We start from the raw sequence: 18084 nt of genomic DNA on the forward strand, positions 1-18084 counted from the left end.
GGAGTGGGGGGGGTAGACAGAGAGAGTGCCGGTAAAGAGAGACAGGTGAGAGAGTTTGTAGAGATTAGAGTGAGTCTAGCAGATGGATGAAATTAACATTTTCAGATGAAGTGGAATAGATAAGGAGTAGCATAATAATGAAAAGTAGGCTATTGAATGGAATTTGTGAATATTATAATAATAATTCATATTTTTCATCTTTTGACCCCTTGAACCTATATATAAGTGTAATTATTATTTTAATTACATATATTTTCTGTGTAGCTCTGGCTGTCAAAAGGCCTTGTCTATTGTAAGTTTCCTGACCTGCGGGCCTAAAAACGAAACAAGCCTACATTTATTCTTTTCTAATTCTTAAAGTTCGCCAACATTAGAAAGGAATAGTCCTTATACAAACAGTGTGTTCTCTTTAGTGTATTTTGGACATGGAAAGACTGTCTAGAAAGGGATATCGCTGTTGAATGTTTCAGTGTATTTTTTTCTGATGCCCTGAACACTATATTCAACTCTATTGTATTGGACTGACAGCAGAAATGTCAACTCTCTAGCTGCATGGCCAAATAGCACTACGTGAGTTTGGAAATATGTATTATTGTAATTTGGATCAACAGAATCTTTAGCAGCATAGGGGCAGAGGAAATAAAAAAAAGGATGTTTGAGAAAATGATGTAAAAAAAAAGCTTTCTGCTTTGGCAGAACACCTTTAGGACACAAAGAGAGCTACGGCAGGCACCTTTTTTTGATTTCAGCCAAGGTAATAGTGCTATTTCAGATTGTTGTTTATCTTGTGACTTGTGATGCTGACTCTGTCTCTTTAAGGGATCAAGTGGAAGCCAGATGAACACGGGGTCATAGCTTTCGACTGTCGTAACCGGAAGTGGTACATCCAGGCTGCCACCTCTCCAAAGGACGTGGTCATCTTGGTGGATGTCAGTGGCAGCATGAAAGGCCTCAGGCTGACCATCGCCAGACAGACCGTCTCCTCCATACTGGACACACTTGGAGACGACGACTTTTTTAACATCATTGCCGTAAGTCGGTGCAGATGTGCACACAGCTGTGAGTGTGGGGTTTAGAGATGCATACGCATACATCCTCTCCTCCTCAGATCAGAGGAAATCCTGGAACGAATCAGCTTTCTCTCCTGTCACGCTCACAACCAATTAGCAGTCGGTTGAATTGAGATTTGAATTGCAAAACAGACAGTTGTGATTGGATCGCGCCTCAAGCACCACAACCATTGTTATCGCATCTCAGTCTGATGAAACTCAATGAGTGTTAATGTGTGTGTGTGTGTGTGTGTGTGTGTGTGTGTGGGTGTGCACATGTGTGTCTGATAACATTGCACATCAAAACGTAGCGAGTCACTTTGCCAGCCTCCATTCTCTTTCCCCACAGAACAAAGTGTGCATTATCATTTGTTTCCTAATCATGTTAGTTTGAAAACGATTCCTTTGAAAAAAATGAAGGATAAGGGGATTTTGACAATCAGGCGGAAACATATTGTTTCCCCAAATTCTTTGAAATGCTCTGTCGTTTTGACTCATCTGTTTTAATTTGTGCTACTATTTGTGGAAATTCTCCCATAGATGACACACCGTTGTGTAATAGTTGTTACGGGTTTTTATCTTGTGTCTCCACTGAGAGAAACGTCTATCTAAATCTTATGCGAGTGAGAATTTGTCTCACGCTGCAATGTATATACACACACACACACACACACGAAAGGAAGGACACACACAGATACATGTGCACATACACACATTAGGGAAAAAGTGCTGGCTGTGGAGGAACACAATTCCATTCTGTTTCTTGGACTTTGAAGTCTAATTCATCCTCATGCATAAAATGATGAGTATTATCACATAATGGCAGGCGCTGGGTACATTATGTACTGTGCAGTGTGCATGTGTGTGCTTTTCATCAAGATGAGTAAAGTGTTAACATCTTCACATTTTACAGTATTATTAATTCGATTGAATATTACGGTGCAGCACATTTAAAAATAAGTTTACCTCTTTAACTATTCCTTTTGTAATCCTTTAGTACAATGAGGAATTGCATTATGTGGAGCCATGCCTGAATGGAACTCTGGTCCAAGCAGACGTCACCAACAAAGACGTAAGTCTTTCTGTCCCTATTTCATGTTGTTTCCCTGTCACTTAGGACTCATTGATGGTTTCCTGTATATTACATACACTTCACATATGAAGAGGTGTCACTGACACACTTGTATACTTGAAGTATTGCATCTTGTGTATGGTGTCTAATCACAGCGTGAGCATGTTTGTGAGTTTGGCGTGTGTGTGCGTGTGTGTGTGTGTGTGTGTGCGTAGTGATGCTCTGAAAGCGATTTCCATATAGAAGGAGACAGTTGGGACTGAACTGGGTGACACATGTCCTCAAAGGGGAACTCGGCTGACTTGAGGCTACATTAGCTGCTAGCACCCGATTCTTCAAACAGAATGGTGCATTGTAGGTAATGTAGGTGCCTTAATTTAATAAGGTAGACAATTGCGTGTAATAAAAAATAATAATAATCTGCAGCATCGGATGTAATGCTGAGTCAGTGGACTACTCTTTAACAGTCAGAGGCATGGCACAAACATTCTGTTTAGAGGATGTCTCTATGTTTGGGTTGATTGGGCGGATCATAAAAGACATTTCTTTAAGATGCAACGTGAGAATCCTCACAGTGACTGTGGCATGATTCCCTTCTTCGTCATTGAGTTTCTACTCTTTATACTACTACTCTTATTGTCTCGGAAATGTTGTCTTTAATCCTTAAAATACAATTTCAAATTAAATTTCCAAGTGAATTAAATCTATGACCTTCATTACCTCTAGTGTGTGTGTGTGTGTGTGTGTGTGTGTGTGTGTGTGTGTGTGTGTGTGTGTGTGATTTTTGTGGCATTATGGTTGATTCCAGATGCTAGTTTAATGTTGTGTGAGTCAGCCAGCTAAGAGGGGAAGGCAGTCTGCCCTAGTAAATAAAGCTAATGTATTCTATTTCAGCTGGGGGCAAGAAGTTAATGTCACACTGGACACTTACATTTACTCATCTGTCTTCCCAAAATCTGTTATTTCATCCCCAAACTTGAATTGGCTCATGAATACCGGTTGTCAGGCTTCCCGGGAACACACATTCATCTGGTTATATTACCAAGAGGAGAATGGGCTTGTTAACAAGCATCTAAAGTCAATTGCATCCTGATTATTACTCATGTGTGCTGTAGTTGCAGTATTACGAAAGCCTTAAAACTCTTAACTCTCAACATTATCTGTATTGAACATTTGTCAGGCTTAGACTCGGTGCAGTTTGCTCCAGTTGTGCCACAGATGCAGCAACTAACTAAATAAAGAACAAAGTGAGACTCAGGTTGGAATGAATGGTTCATTTTACAGGTTGAATAGCATAAATAATGTCTAGATTAACAGGCAGAATCTGGATCAGACATTTTTGCAACATCAACAAAGGTGTAACCACAGTCCCAATCTATCTTACTTAACCTAGACGTCTTTTTGGCAGGAAGTCCTTGCATGGATGCAACAATGGGGCTTGAATCTGACTTCATTTCAATTTCCTGTCGATTCAATGTTTCCTACTGACCTCACCTACATGATCACAATTTTTTTCTTGGCAAAAGCCAAGTATTTTCCTTTTCTTCATATGCATTTATCAGAATTGCACCTCCCCACAAGTTGATATGAATAAATCAAAATCAAACCTTAGGCTTTAGAAAGCTGCAATGTAATGTCCCTGTAGCCAGGCTTCATTAAGATGACTGCCGTGGTCATTTTGAAGTATAAAAGGTGTGTGAACAATTGAAGGCTTTGAAGTCCAATGTACATTTCAGAGCCTTGTGGTGCTGCACAAAAGGTTGGGCACCCCCCCTCCCCCCTTACCTTTACTGTACTTTAGTACACTGCTGTGCCAGGGGATTGAACATTGCCCTCTTTGCTGAGAAAAATTACTTTAAATTTAACTGACACACACACACACACACATGCAGTAGGTAAAGTTTGACATGCTCGAGGGTACGGCCTTTTGTTAGAAACGATTAACCTTTCCATCGATATCAAAGGAAAGGTTGTGTCTTTTTGCCATATGGGAGTGTTGTCAGAGATGCTGCAGGTTGTTTTTGTACACATATTTATTTGTGTGTGTGTGTGTGTGTGTGTGTGTGTGTGTGTGTGTGTGTGTGTGTGTGTGTGTGTGTGTGTGTGTGTGTGTGTGTGTGTGTGTGTGTGTGTTCATGTGTGCTCCCAGGTGAACAGGCTCTGATATGGCCTTATGCTGCTTGGGCCCCTACTGTGTGTTGAGAGACTTTTCTCCACCTGCCCGTAAGGAGTCGAAGACTAGAGCAGATGGATGGAGAGTTAGTGAATGGAAAGGTGTAGAAAGAAAAGATGCAGAGAAGATGATGTAGGTGGGGTTGTAAGTCCCTAAAATGATCATATCTTGTATGTTATGCCTAGGAAGTTTGTAAGATGGAATATAGAAGTTTGTAAAATGGTTGCTGACCTCCAAAGGTGGAAATATGTTTTTGCCAGTAACTGGATAGAATCAGAATCTAAAGGAAATGTTCAAAATGCCAACAACTGGATCTAAACAGCTAAAAATAGATTGAATTGGATAATAAGCTGTGTCTCTCCGTGTGTGTGTGTGAGTGAATGGGTTTTGCCTGCAGGCTGATGCAAAGAATGAGACATGCACATGAGACCTGTTAGGTTGCTGACATCATTAATTGCCAGAGAGAGAATGCACCCTCATGGTCACATCATGAACAGACACACAAATGTACACACTTGCAAATGCACTAGACTGAACGGTTGTCAGCTAAAAGGAGGTGAAGGCAGAACAGGTCATTTCAGTTCACTTTCAGTCAATATGTGACATTTCACTCCAAGCTTTTTGAAGCAGTTTGCCACAAAAAGCGACTCAGGCTTCAGTTAAAGAGCCCATTAGACCATTGGTGCAATCTCTGTTCACACACAAACGCTGGCAAATCAAGCTCAATGTTATCAGCAAATGGATCATTGTCTTTACATTTTTAGCTTTGATTTCCCCCCCCCAAAAAAATCAATAATCTGTGTTTTTTTCCACTCTTGTCCAGTCTTCTTGTCGCCTTGATCGTGATGTTTCCTTCCCAAACTTTTATTTTACCCAGCATTTCCGGGAGCACCTTGACAAGCTGTTTGCTCAAGGCATTGGTATGTTAGACATCGCTCTGACTGAGGCCTTCAATCTTCTTGGTGATGTGAGTAACACGCGCACACACACACACACATAGACACAGTTACATGCACATGCATGCGTATACACACACAGACAAATAACAGTGTTGTGCACAAAATTAATTAGCACGCTATAATTAATACGTAACAGCTCAACAGAATCATGCAAAAAACTAAGTAAACAAGGCTTGATGACTCAGGTTACGGGTTTGACATCTCCTCATTATGAACAAGCAATTAATCAAACACACTTGCACACAAACACGCACAGATTTAACATCCCATTTTTATTCAAAAACATCCATCTATATGTCAAGTGTCTCTGTTTTCCTCTTGGTAACATTATGAGGTAATTCACTTTTGATGTAGACGTCCTTGTAGATTGTGCCTATGTTGAAGGCATGGTATTATTATTACATTTGCTTTAATAACACAGTAAGCATCCATGCCATAAAGGAAAGTCATGTAAAGACACATTACATTCTTTAATGGGAAGTAATTACATGAAAAGTTAACCGTTTAAAGAAAGTAGATTTGAAACTTTTCTTTTTCTGTTGTTCACCTGCATTAATATCCCCCTCAATGTTCCCCTTTTCCTTTCTCTATCTCCAGTTCAATGAGACTGGGAGGGGGAGTGAGTGTAGCCAGGCCATTATGTTGGTGACAGATGGGGCCGTGGACACATATGATGCCATCTTTGCCAAGTACAACTGGCCAGAGAGGAAGGTAGTGTATTAAACACACAAACACCCACATCCCATTTTTGTATGATAGTAGCTCCACAACACATTTCCTGTTACACCTTGTTTCACCAATTTCATGAGCCTTCAACCTGGTATCGCTATGGAGGAAGAGAATGGAGAGCAGTGGACTAATGCCCTCCTGTGACTATGAATGACTTTTTAAACTCGCTGTTGAGAATCTGCTGTCAGAAAATGTGAAATTAGGATTTGATCAATGCATATTAAAGAGCAAGAAGGATAATGTATAATACATTGCTTACAAAGCTTATACAATTATTCTAAAATACTAAAAGAGAGAAGCGAGCGGGAAGCAGAAGGTATGGAGTGGACCTAGTATGAGGTCTTTTCAGAGGCATTTAAGACTGAGACTAAGTATGGCCCTGTCTCTGTGGACGGAGCTCTCTCTCTGCTGTCCTGCAAGGTAATTGTGGTTCTCTCCTGACAGGCCATGAAATGAAATGGGAGGGGATAGAGATAGAAAGGAGATGGAGGGCAAGAAAAAGGGGTATTCTTAGGTCTTTTATGGATGAAGTACCGTATTAAAGGCAATGGTAGATGCAGACATCCTGAACACACTTTATATTCATGCATATGAATGTACGGTGCAAATTTCAGTCTGAGTCAGAAGTCAGAAAAAACACATTATTAGCCAATTATAATCTTGAATCTGTTTGAGCATATGTTTCTATGCATCAATACGGGTCCCTAATAGTTAGCAAAAATTCTGCACTTGCATTTTCATGTGTTTGTGTATTTCTGGTGTTTGAAAATTCTCGCAGCCCCCCACCACCCTCACTCTTGCCTCAAGGCTGAACAGCAGTGAGCGGAGAGGGGACAAGGCTGCTAGATAGTTCCATTTAGAAAAAACCCTGCTGATAATAGAAGTCTTCGGTCTCTGTCACTCTCTCCAGAGTCTCTCCCTCTCTCTCCCTGCTGCTGGTTTTTAATGGCTTCCTTCCAACCAGTCTTATGGCCTCACCGCTGCATAGCATCACGCTGAGAATATAGGGATGCTTTGGAAAAAACACAGATTGCAAAAAGCATTGCAAACTTTAAAAGAAACATTTGTTTTGTACTACCAAAGAGCATTGGGAGCATAGTGTAACTGAAAGCTTGTGGGCACCACTGATCCGATTAACTGAGGTTAAGAGACAAAAGTATCAGACAGTATTAGGAAGTGATGTTAACAGCTCCTGTTGTGTGTGTAACAGCACATCAACACTTCTATATGCTACGCTGAAGGCAGACTAAAGTACAAATGTGCTTCTTAATGATTGTAACAGTGAATAAAATAAGCATTCCTACAGAGATGGACCTCATTGTTAAAGGGTAAGATCACTTGTATTTTTATTATTTTAATCTGTTGTGAAACACACTTAATGAAAACTCTTGGTTGGTCAAAATAAACCCTTAATTAAGTGTGAATATATTATGAGAGGAGTGAAAGGGAGGTCAGGGGGGTAACAGCTGCAGAGCCAGAATGTTTTCATATCAAACGCAGGGAATTGAGGGTTTATTTTGACCAAAAATGTGAAAAATAATTTGGTTCTACAGCTTTACAGCCAAACCAGCGTTGGTGATTGTTTGAACAGTAAAAATATTTATTTCTGTTGACTTTCAAAAAATTATAATACTGTGAAATTACTGTTTTGGTCTCCAGTATACTTGGCGACAGCAATATAGGTTATGTTTTTGGTTTAACAAAAAGGATTTAACTCTTCAACAAAAAGGTCTATCTCTGTATGGTCCTTTCCATAATGTTGACGACAATCTGAGCCGTCAATTCTCTTTTGCACAGTGATCTGTAAGATTAGGCTTTAGCTTCCACCTTTCCTTTTGATCCTGTGTTAATTGCTGAGTCAGTTTGATATCTGAGTATATCCTTCATCCATATTGTAGACCATTCTGTCTGCTGCTCTCTGAAATTGCTTAGCTTTTCTTCGCTTTTCTTTGTTTTTCCACAAAAATTATAATATTTATGCAAGGAGTGCAATTATAAAAATACAACAAAGGGCAATAAAAACAAAAGCACCAGTGCTACAAAAAACAGAGAATATTTAATAAAGAGCACTAAGTACAGGTCATGTGATCGGCCAAATGCTATCTCAATATCCTGCTTTGTACTCTAAAGAGGGGGTTCGTCCACATCACCAAACAGGAGTTACAATCAAACCCCACAAATGTCCCTGAAAATAAAATATGTACATTCCAAGCTCATAAAAATGCAATATATCCTTAATCCAGCTCCAGTTTTAGAGGGGGGGGGGGGGGGGGGGTCTGAACTTGGTCCAATCATATCAAATGGCTTGCAGCGAAGGTCAATACAAATATAAGTTGAACTTTGACAGAAGAGCACCCTCATGTGCTGCCCCTCCCTCAGAAAGGGCAATTATTAATGGTGGTCCATTGGGAATCTCACCACCTTTTAAAGTTCCCAATAATACAACAGAAAAAGCTGGACAGCATTGATAAGAACAGCAGTGGTCGTCTCCTTCACCTGAAATGGATCCTCTGACAAATTGTTTGTGTTTGGCAAAGTAACCCCCTTCAAGGGAGAAAAAGGGGTTGTGCCGTCCATATATAATGAAAACTGAATATGGGGTTCCAAGAGATTCATACCAATTAAAGTTGATCACTCGTCACGTTGATCACATTATTCTATAGCCATTTTCTTTCATAGACTGTATATAAGAAGAGGACGTTTTCACCATGACATCACCCATCGGTTTGTGGCTTTGAAATCTTGAATTTAGCATTTTGGTTTCTGGCCATCCCCATCTTGTTGGAACCAGAAGTGACACGAGAGGCCATTTTTAGGCAACCAAAATGCAACACTTACTTTCCTGAAGTGAAAACACACTGTGAAGGGTTAAAGTTCTATGAAAAACTCTCAAACTAAACAATGGCCACGCCCTGAAACATACCCTTCTATATTATCGATTTTATCCTAAATGGGACTATAATTTACAACTTGAAACTAGCAATTTCAACCTTGAGAACATGTTAACAATGCTTACTAATAAATCAAGTGAGATGTTGGGTCATTTTCTCACAGGTTTCTATACAATCACACTTATTTTCACCACCAGAGGCGTCACACACTCGTGGCCATTAGAAAGAATCCAAGTTTATGGCAGTCACAGTCAGATGATTGCAATTTAGGCTGTAGCTGCTGTGCGTATCACCATAGAGGTTAGGGCTGATTGTTGGAATGTGTGGTGTGCCCAAAGCAACAACTGTGGGCCAACTTGCAGAGGCAAGGAGAATGTAGACAACCCTTCCTCCTGATAAAAGATGCGGAATGCACTCTGTCCTTGCACCCCAGTGTGAAAGTGAATGTATAAAAAACATTGGAAGTGGGCTTTCCTCCAGCCACAGGAGATTGATATGCTGCCCTGTATACAACCTTCCAAATCCTGCTTGTGCCCTGTCCTTTGTGCACAGCCCATACCTTATCTTAGTTAGTATCTGTCGCCACCGTTTGGCAATGCATCACGAGGCCCCATTTCCCATCCTTTTGTCCAAATAGTGAAGAACTAAAAAACATTGCCTGGAGACTACTACACTCAACACATCTGCAGCTTAGGCTGCTGATACGATGAACCCTAGTGGAAAGTGAGTGGACAAAAACTTTCTCCCACTTTTGCAGCAGAGGGGCTAACTGACCTTGCACCTCCTGTGTCAGGCTGGGCCAGTCCTCCAACTTCAGCACCTTGAATGCTTGGTTTTTCTATAGCCTATTAGAGACATCTACCAATCCCACCTCCAGCATGCCATCAACATCAGGTGTTAGATTGACATCTCCATTGATGTCTGCCTCATCAACTTGAAACAGCCTGCCCAACGTTCTTGTAATGCCCTCTGGAAACAGGGAAACCATGCTGGCCTTGCTTTACAACAGCTATTGTCCGAGCAGTAGAAACTGCACCAGGCTCCTGGAGTGCTTCAACCAGCTCATGGTCGTCACGCCCTCATGCTCCAGCTTTGACACGTCCCCAGACTACCACTTTACTCCTGCATGGTATGGTGACCCTTTAGTGGCGGGCTGGTCAGACGTAGCCCAGGAAACATTAGGTCACCGTGGTCCCATGGCACCCAGTGAAGGCTGTAAGGAATTCTGAAATTCTGTAGTGGTCGTCCTCTTTTGCGGGCTGTTCCTGCTTGGTTCTCCCCAGATTCCGCATTCTCTGCTCCTCTGTTGCATATATGTGTCACCACTGGTCATTAAACACCTGTTGCGCATTGCACTAATCACTGTCAGGGGGTGAGTCTGTGTGCAGTGCAAGGGCCGTTGAGAAACACACTACACGTTATGTAATAACACACCACTCAAAGTTAAAACACAGCAAGGATTCACTGGAAATACATAAATAAAACACAAAAAAACGACCCCGTCAAAGCTGGTTCCACAGAAGAGGAGCTTGATGGCTAAAAGCTCTGGCACCCGCTTTACTTTTGGAGACTCTATGAAAGACAAGTAACCCTGCATTCTGAGAGTGTAGTGCTAGGATTGTAGGGTTTATTGAGCTCTTTATGATATGATGGTGGCTGACCATTAAGTGAATTTTAGCCTAATGAGACGGATTTTAAATTCTGTATGTTACAGGGAGCCAGCGCAGAGAAAGTAATACAGGAGAAATGTGATCCCTTTTTTCTAGTTTTAGTCAGAACACGCACTGCCGCATTCTGGAACAGTGTAAGAGATTTAAGGGATTTATTGGAACAGCCTGATAATAAGGAATTGCAAAAATCCAGCCTCGAGGAAACAAATGCATGGACTAGGTTTTCTGCATCTTTTTGAGACAGGATTGTGTTTTAGCAATGTTACAGGTAAATAAGGTTGTCCGATCAATCGAAGATATATCTTTCGAAAATGAGTTTAGGCCTAAGACCAATAACTTTAGTCTTGTCTGAGTTTAACATCAGGAAATTGTAGGTTAACCATGTTTTTCTCAATGCATGCTTGGAGTTTAACTAACTGATTGGTTTCTTCTGGCTTGATCGATATAATTGAGTATCATCTGCATAGCAATGAAAGTTTATGGAGCGTCTTGTTATTATATTGCCTAAAGAAACCATATAAGTTGAAAAGAATTGGTCCAAGCAAAGAACCTTGTGGCAGACCGTCTCTAACTTCAGTGTGCATGGATCATTTTTCATTAACATGCACAAGCTGAGATTGATTGGATGAATAGTACTTAAACCAGCATAATGTGGTAGGAATACATGGCTCAGAGCTGTGACTTTTTACAAAGAGAATCCGCCGTACTCACGGAAAGAAGAGCCCTCCATATGCCACGCTTATAGAACTTTGACTTGCATCATAACACTGCCGTAGTCAGCATCGACAGTAGTGTGACATATTAAAGAAACGTCAGAAATCCCACAACAATAATGGAAGGTGAACTTTTGCTTGTGCAATACAATGGCGGCCTCATCAGAGCAACTACTGGCTTTCTTTATATAGCGTTCTGAGTTTGTTATATCTCCTGGTGGTGGACGTTACAAGTCTTCAAAACATCACCTTCTTTTCCAGCTTCCGGACTCTCCAAATTCACTAAGAGGCCGTCTCTCCTTCTTTCGCGTCTGTTACTGCTCTGCGACTACCTCCGACTCAGAGTAGGAACAATTCTGACACCCCTTTGCAGAAAAAAGGAGTGATGCTGCCGCAATGAAAAGGCAGTGTAGAAGGGGTGTCAGTCTGGCAACAGTGCTGAAAATAAATCTGGGGTCGTTTTTATTTTCCTCTACTAATGATGAGTAATACGCTGCTCTGGCATTATGGAGCACCGACCTGTATGTTTTAAGACTGACTTGTCAGGCTAGATGGGATTCTTCCAGTCTTTAAATGTTTGCAGATGTTCATGTGAAAGAGTTTGTGTTTCTGTGTGCATGTATACATATAGATGTATGTGCGTTTATTCGTGTGCATTTGTATTCTTACATGCATGTATATTTTTATTTTTGCCTGTGTAAAATTTGTGCAGTCAAGTAGGATTAACATTGCATGCTATGGTTTGAGCCCCTACAAGTTTTTACCTCCACTGTACTTAACTCAGCTGTAAATCTCTTCAATATTTAATAATCAGCCCATTTCACCTCCATCTTGGCTACCAGTGAAGGAAAATACATAACTTCAACAAAAAAAGGGACACTTCTTACTGCCTAACATGGAGTGGCTCTGCTGATATCAGCTATGTTGTATTTTCAAGTCACTCCAACAATGTAATTCAAATGGCCGAGGTTTGCATGAATAGAGGATGATTATGATCGAGATGATGAGGGCTGATTTAAAATGACAGGCAACTGTACTTATTCATAGTGAAAGTTATTATAATTGACAATTGACCAACAATACCGATGCTAGAAAAATGATCTGTCTGTAGTTCATATCTTCGTCAGCTAAAGCTGTTATAAGCACTAATGAATTTAGAAGTTCATCTATTTCACGCTGCAGTGACAATGAAATAAATTGAATACTGAAGTATTCATTAAAAAGGAAATGCCATTTAGACATAAATTATGTTTTCGCAATTTTCAGTCCCTGCTGGGAGCTGTCTTCCAAATTCATATAAAGACACACATGCACCCATGTTTAGACCTGCACGTACACACACACACACACACACACACACACACACACACACACACACACACACACACACACACACACACAAACACAAACTGACACACGCTGTCAGGGTGACAGGAGGTGGTGAAAAATGCAGGCATGGGAGCTATGGCAGCTGTGCCCCCAGAGGCTTGCATCTGGTCCAATCTGGCAACATACTCTTCACACACACACAGCTACACCTGCTGCTACAGCCAACTGGGAAAAAATGTGTTTGGCAGCAAAGAGTTAAGACTCTCTGGTTTGAGCATATAAAGCTTAGATTTGGCTTTTCAACTCAAAATATTGACTTTGTGGTTAATCATTTGCATTCATTCCAATTACAGGTTCTTAGAAAAGCAAAAAAAAACTTTCAATTTCACAAATGTTTCACTTTTTATTTTAGACCCTGTTTTTCTGAATTAGCAAGATTTTTTATCTTGGTCATACTAGCTCCTTTAGCTGGAGGCCCATCCCCTCCCAGGACTGTAGGTCATTTTCAGTCTTTTGTTTGCATTTCTGTAGCAAGGAGTATCTAACACCAATCTTTCACCAACTCTGGCTTCTGGTATTATCATACTTCCTCTTAGCTGGAGGAAGTATGATAAAAGGCGCTGGAGATGGATTGGCCATACTCTCTGCAAGACTGCCTCCAGCATCATGTCCTCTCCTGGAACCCACAAGGAAAAAGGAAAAGAGGCAGACCAAGAAACACCTGGTGCCAAGACCTGGAGGCATACTTGCAGAGGACTGGCCAAACATGAGGTCAGCTGGAGGAATTGGCCCAGGACCAGGAGGCCTGGAGAGTTTTTTTTGTCAGCGACCTATGCCCAAAGTGGGGCTATAGGCAATGATGATGAATACTGAGCTGAATTTCATGGAAGCAAACATGTCCCACCTGTCCTGGACTGAGATCCCTACAGACCACGTAGCCAGCCTGAATTTCAGATGCAACATGTTGTCTGTGAAGCATGGCATATTGGTTGAACTGAGAAACTCTGCAATGTCCGTCAATTCATGTTTTAACGACTGCAAAGTTCGAGGTGCGTCCACGGTATACGGTATGACAATATTAGCTACTCCCTCAGTTATTATGGTCGTTTGGTGCTACCTAGTGGCATAATTGAGAGGGGGAAGTGAGAATGTGTTGTTGTGTAGAACAACCAAGTTGATTTAGCAGAACATTAGCAACAACAAACTAGGAAAGACATGAGGAGAAGTTATACAGCAGCCACGGAGTGGCCAACCCGTCCAAATGGTGTGTGTATCAAAGATTCCGGTGAACCACGAATTAGCATTCTGACAGTCAGGATGATCTAATAACTTTGTGAAGCACCAAATGCCATGTTTTCACTTGAAATTGTTGAATATTGTGAAATTACAAAATATGCTTAACTGGTGGGGTCAGTGTGAATTATGAAGGGAGGGGTTAAGTAACTCGATTGTGTACATCACTGCTTCGTATGCCAGTCTCCTCTTAGAACCTGGACATTTGGATATACCTGCGAAACTTGGCAACACACACACCAAGTGGGTTACAAAATCAAAATGAACCTGTATTAAACTGAACCAGTGAGACATATTTGCTTCCATGAAATTGAGCTCTCCACTAAATGGGAGTTTCTCCAGATTTTTCAGGTAAAATACCGTGTTAATTCAGAAAACGTTTTTTCCGTTTTTTTTCATGAAAACTTTTCTGATAATCACCAAATAATGAAAACGATTGCATTATGCTTCTGTAGTTCTTGTTCTTACTTATCATATTTTGAACCCAGTATCTCTTAATCCTTAATTATTTAGTTTTTTGAGTTGATTATTAATGATTAGATAGAAAATCTAAAAATCAAAATTCCATTATAATAAGTCCATAATCGGCTCTATTAAACAAGGAGAGAGTGCCTGCTAATCACTGTCAGATAAAGAAAGAGAATGAGCCTTCTGCCTGGCTTTGACAGTGTTATCTTCTATTTGGTGGTGTGGTGGGCCCTGTCAAACTGCGATTAAAATGACTGACGGAAGTTATCTGCTTTTTCTCTGCAGGTCCGCATATTCCCCTACCTGATTGGTCGAGAGTCAGCCTTCGCAGATAATCTCAAATGGATGGCATGTGCTAACAAAGGTGGGATCCTACAACACTTTTGTAGACCTCTGTGCTTTTTTCTATAATCTTACTTAGTTTTTGCAGAAGGAAGCTGCTTTGGCTGTTAGTTGGGCGAATATGAATAAATTAGGAGTTAAGGATTTGTTTAGGGTGTTTGTTATATGTCTGTGTATGTGTATGTAGTTGCATAGATGTGTAATTGTCAGTGCTCATCTGTATAAGCATTTTTATGTCACAGCAGGAAGCCGGTTCCACCGACCAGATTTGTCCCCTTACATCTTCCTCAGATCCGATAGTCCAAACTATGTCGATGATACACCACTTTCCAGATGCTTTGTGTGTGGTCATGCTTGTGCGTACAGCACTTTCCTTCATGTTCTATATTTAGCTTTAGAGAGGTGGGTGACGGAGACAGTCTGGCTCCATTTCCTCAGGCTGCTGTAGATAAGACATAAGGCAAGCCACAGGTCACACAAGGGGGTGTGGATGTATTTTTAGCGTTATGTGTGTGTGTGTGTGTGTGTGTGTGTGTGTGTGTGTGTGTGTGTGTGTGTGTGTGTGTGTGTGTGTGTGTGTGTGTGTGTGTGTGTGTGTGTGTGTGTGGATATGAGAGCAAGGGCATCCACAGTTTAGCTTGCAAGTGATATCAAAGGACCCATTCAGTCAGTTTGATGGTGTTAGTGATGATGATGAGACCTGTGTTGCACCTTCAGCCGCACTGCACTCTCCCTGGGATCAATACATTATCTATCTATCTATCTATCTATCTATCTATCTATCTATCTATCTATCTATCTATCTATCTATCTATCTATCTATCTATCTATCTATCTATCTATCTATCCATCTATCCATCTATCGACATCTTTCACCTCCACATCTTGTATCTTTAAAAATGTATTAATGCCCTCATCCTGACCAGCTCATGCTGTGTCTGTCCTGTCCTGTGTGTACAACAGGTGTACCATGTCACTGAAAGCAAGAAGCATTCATTTGTTCTCTCCCCAGCTCATCTCACTGGCCCCAGTGGCTCAGCCTGAAGGATGCCCTCAGCCTTCTAGAGGGAGCAGTCATTCTTCACTCACCACTGTGATGAACGATGCAGTTAGACTGAGGCAGCTTGCTTTGTGTGCGAAGCGAGTCTGTATGTGTGTGTGTGTGTGTTGTCATTGTACTGTCTGCTGGAATAATAGCCAGATCCGAATGTCTTTGAGGATGAAAAGGAATCCGTCAAGGTTCACTTCCAGGTCAAGTTCAGGTCAAGAGCATCCTTGTCGCTATAGAGATTCTGGTAACTATGTGACTTTAATGCCTCCAGCGAGCACGATAAGAGATTTTAGCTTTTTATTGATTGATTGTGGTTACAGATGGAAAATTAGTTGACCATTGATAGATCCTACCCTTGGTTATTTTGTGGGATACATGGCATCCTTCATGGATTTGTGTATAGCATCTATACTCCAGCTCTTTCTCCCTGTGGAGTAAAGGTGGTTGCCGGGAACGATGACCCAAAATCCATTTCCTCCAGCTATGATTTTCTCCTTGACTGCTTCACAGTGATGGAGGCAGTCTGTTTTTATGGATGGATGGAAATGTGGTGGTTTCTCTCTTTTCCCTTATTCTCTGTGTCACTTCTTGTCTTCTCTGTCCCTCTGTCTTACTGTGCCGTGATTCCCTCTCTTTCTCTCCTTAGATCTGCCCCTCTGTTGAGATAACAGAGGGGCGCAAAGACATTAGCATCATAATGGCAGCATTACCAGCCTAGGAAATGGCATTGCGTTTGGTTTAACTGAGATCGTTTTTCCATTACATTTACATACCACTTACCCATACACAAACCCATGCTGGTTTGCTCTCACTCGCCCACTGCAAGGAATTCTTCAGCTATAACTCATGTATCCAGGTGTGCATCTGCTCCTTCAAGCAAAATGTTCTGTATTCCAGGTGTAGTTTCTCTGCTTTGGTACCACAGTAAATAAAGTTGGAGTGATGGTTTGGAAAATAGTATATGGCTAAGCTGATATTGGATGTGCCACCTGTTGCAATGGGTTTTGGAGACACAGAGTTAGGAGACTGAACCTAATTACCCTCCATTGTTTGCAATCATCTAAGTTAAATGATTCCTCATCATGTCTCTCTTCCTCTTCCTCCCTCTGCCCAACAGGTTACTTCACTCAGATTTCCACATTGGCAGATGTGCAAGAGAATGTGATGGAGTATCTCCACGTGCTGAGTCGTCCCAAAGTGATTGACCGGGAGCATGACACAGTGTGGACAGAGGCCTACATCGACAGCACTGTGAGTTGACTCTGCCATCTCTTATATGGTACAGGATTACAGTTCCCACACTCCTTGCTCATAACACACACATGCACACTGGGTTGTGGACCCAGAACATTCTGTGATCAATTCACAGATTTAATGTTATACTACTAAGAAAACGTAATCCGTAATGCACAAAAACGACATGTGCATGTTCAGGATTGATGACTCATATAATCCAAAGGGAGAATAGTAGTGCAAGCAGACGCCTGACAACGTGTTTGACTTCTCAGACTGAATGTGTGAAAGTGTGTGTGTGTGTGTGTGTGTGTGTGTGTGTGTGTGTGTGTATGTGTGTGTGTGTGTGTGTGTGTGCGTGCGTGTGTGTGTGTGTGTGTGTGTGTGTGTGTGTGTGTGTGTGTGTGCGTGTGTGTGTGTGTGTGTGTGTGTGTGTGTGTGTGTGTGTGTGTGTGTGTGTGCGTGTGTGTGTGTGTGTGTGTGTGTGTGTGTGTATGTGTGTGCGTGCGCAGCAGATGGAATCATTAAGCCAATGAGCCTCCTGAGTGTGTTTGGGAGTTGTGTAGCGTGAGTAGAACACACTGGGGCACATTGGCAATTTAGTCTCTGATCTCTCAACCTCATACCCTAGCCACAGTTTCTTTTCACTTTAATATTCCAGCAAAGTCATATAATCACATGCATTGCTAAATCCCCTGTACACTCTGGCACAGAAATGATCGCCGCTAAAACACCCCAAAAGATAACGGCTGACCTGCAGTAAAAAAACAACATTATACACCCAATATACTTAAGTTGTCATTCTTGTTGTTATTGTGCTTGGCCATGAAGAGAGAATAGTAGCTATTTGTAAAAGTGCCCAAATCACAGGGTATCAACACTGCAAGGAAATTGATTCTTCCTCCCTGCAATCTTCTTCATATTTATTTGACCTTTTTCTGTTTTACTCTGTTCATTCCCTTCTCTTTGCCCTTATTATCCCCAACCATTTATCACAGCCAAAGTACATTCACCCAACACTGATTCAACACTAACAGCACTAACTAAGTGTTGTTTCCTTCGCTGTAACCCCCAGCTAAAAAGCTCTCCTCCCTGACATAGACACTGTTTTT

General features: G+C 41.4%; 1 protein-coding gene across 2 annotated transcripts in view; it reads left to right on the forward strand.

Moving 5' to 3' along the window:
* Positions 1-18084, forward strand: part of cacna2d3a (calcium channel, voltage-dependent, alpha 2/delta subunit 3a) — a 120816-nt gene that overhangs the window by 57867 nt on the left and 44865 nt on the right. For both annotated transcript variants that reach the window (XM_084015472.1, XM_084015473.1), the window contains exons 7-12: positions 820-1031; positions 2047-2121; positions 5172-5261; positions 5851-5964; positions 14632-14710; positions 16857-16990. In XM_084015472.1, the coding sequence (XP_083871598.1) occupies positions 820-1031; positions 2047-2121; positions 5172-5261; positions 5851-5964; positions 14632-14710; positions 16857-16990 (704 nt within the window). The remainder of the gene's footprint in view (positions 1-819; positions 1032-2046; positions 2122-5171; positions 5262-5850; positions 5965-14631; positions 14711-16856; positions 16991-18084) is intronic.

Source organism: Eutrigla gurnardus, assembly GCF_963514095.1.
Source record: "Eutrigla gurnardus genome assembly, chromosome: 8".
Taxonomy (NCBI): Eukaryota; Metazoa; Chordata; class Actinopteri; order Perciformes; family Triglidae; genus Eutrigla; species Eutrigla gurnardus.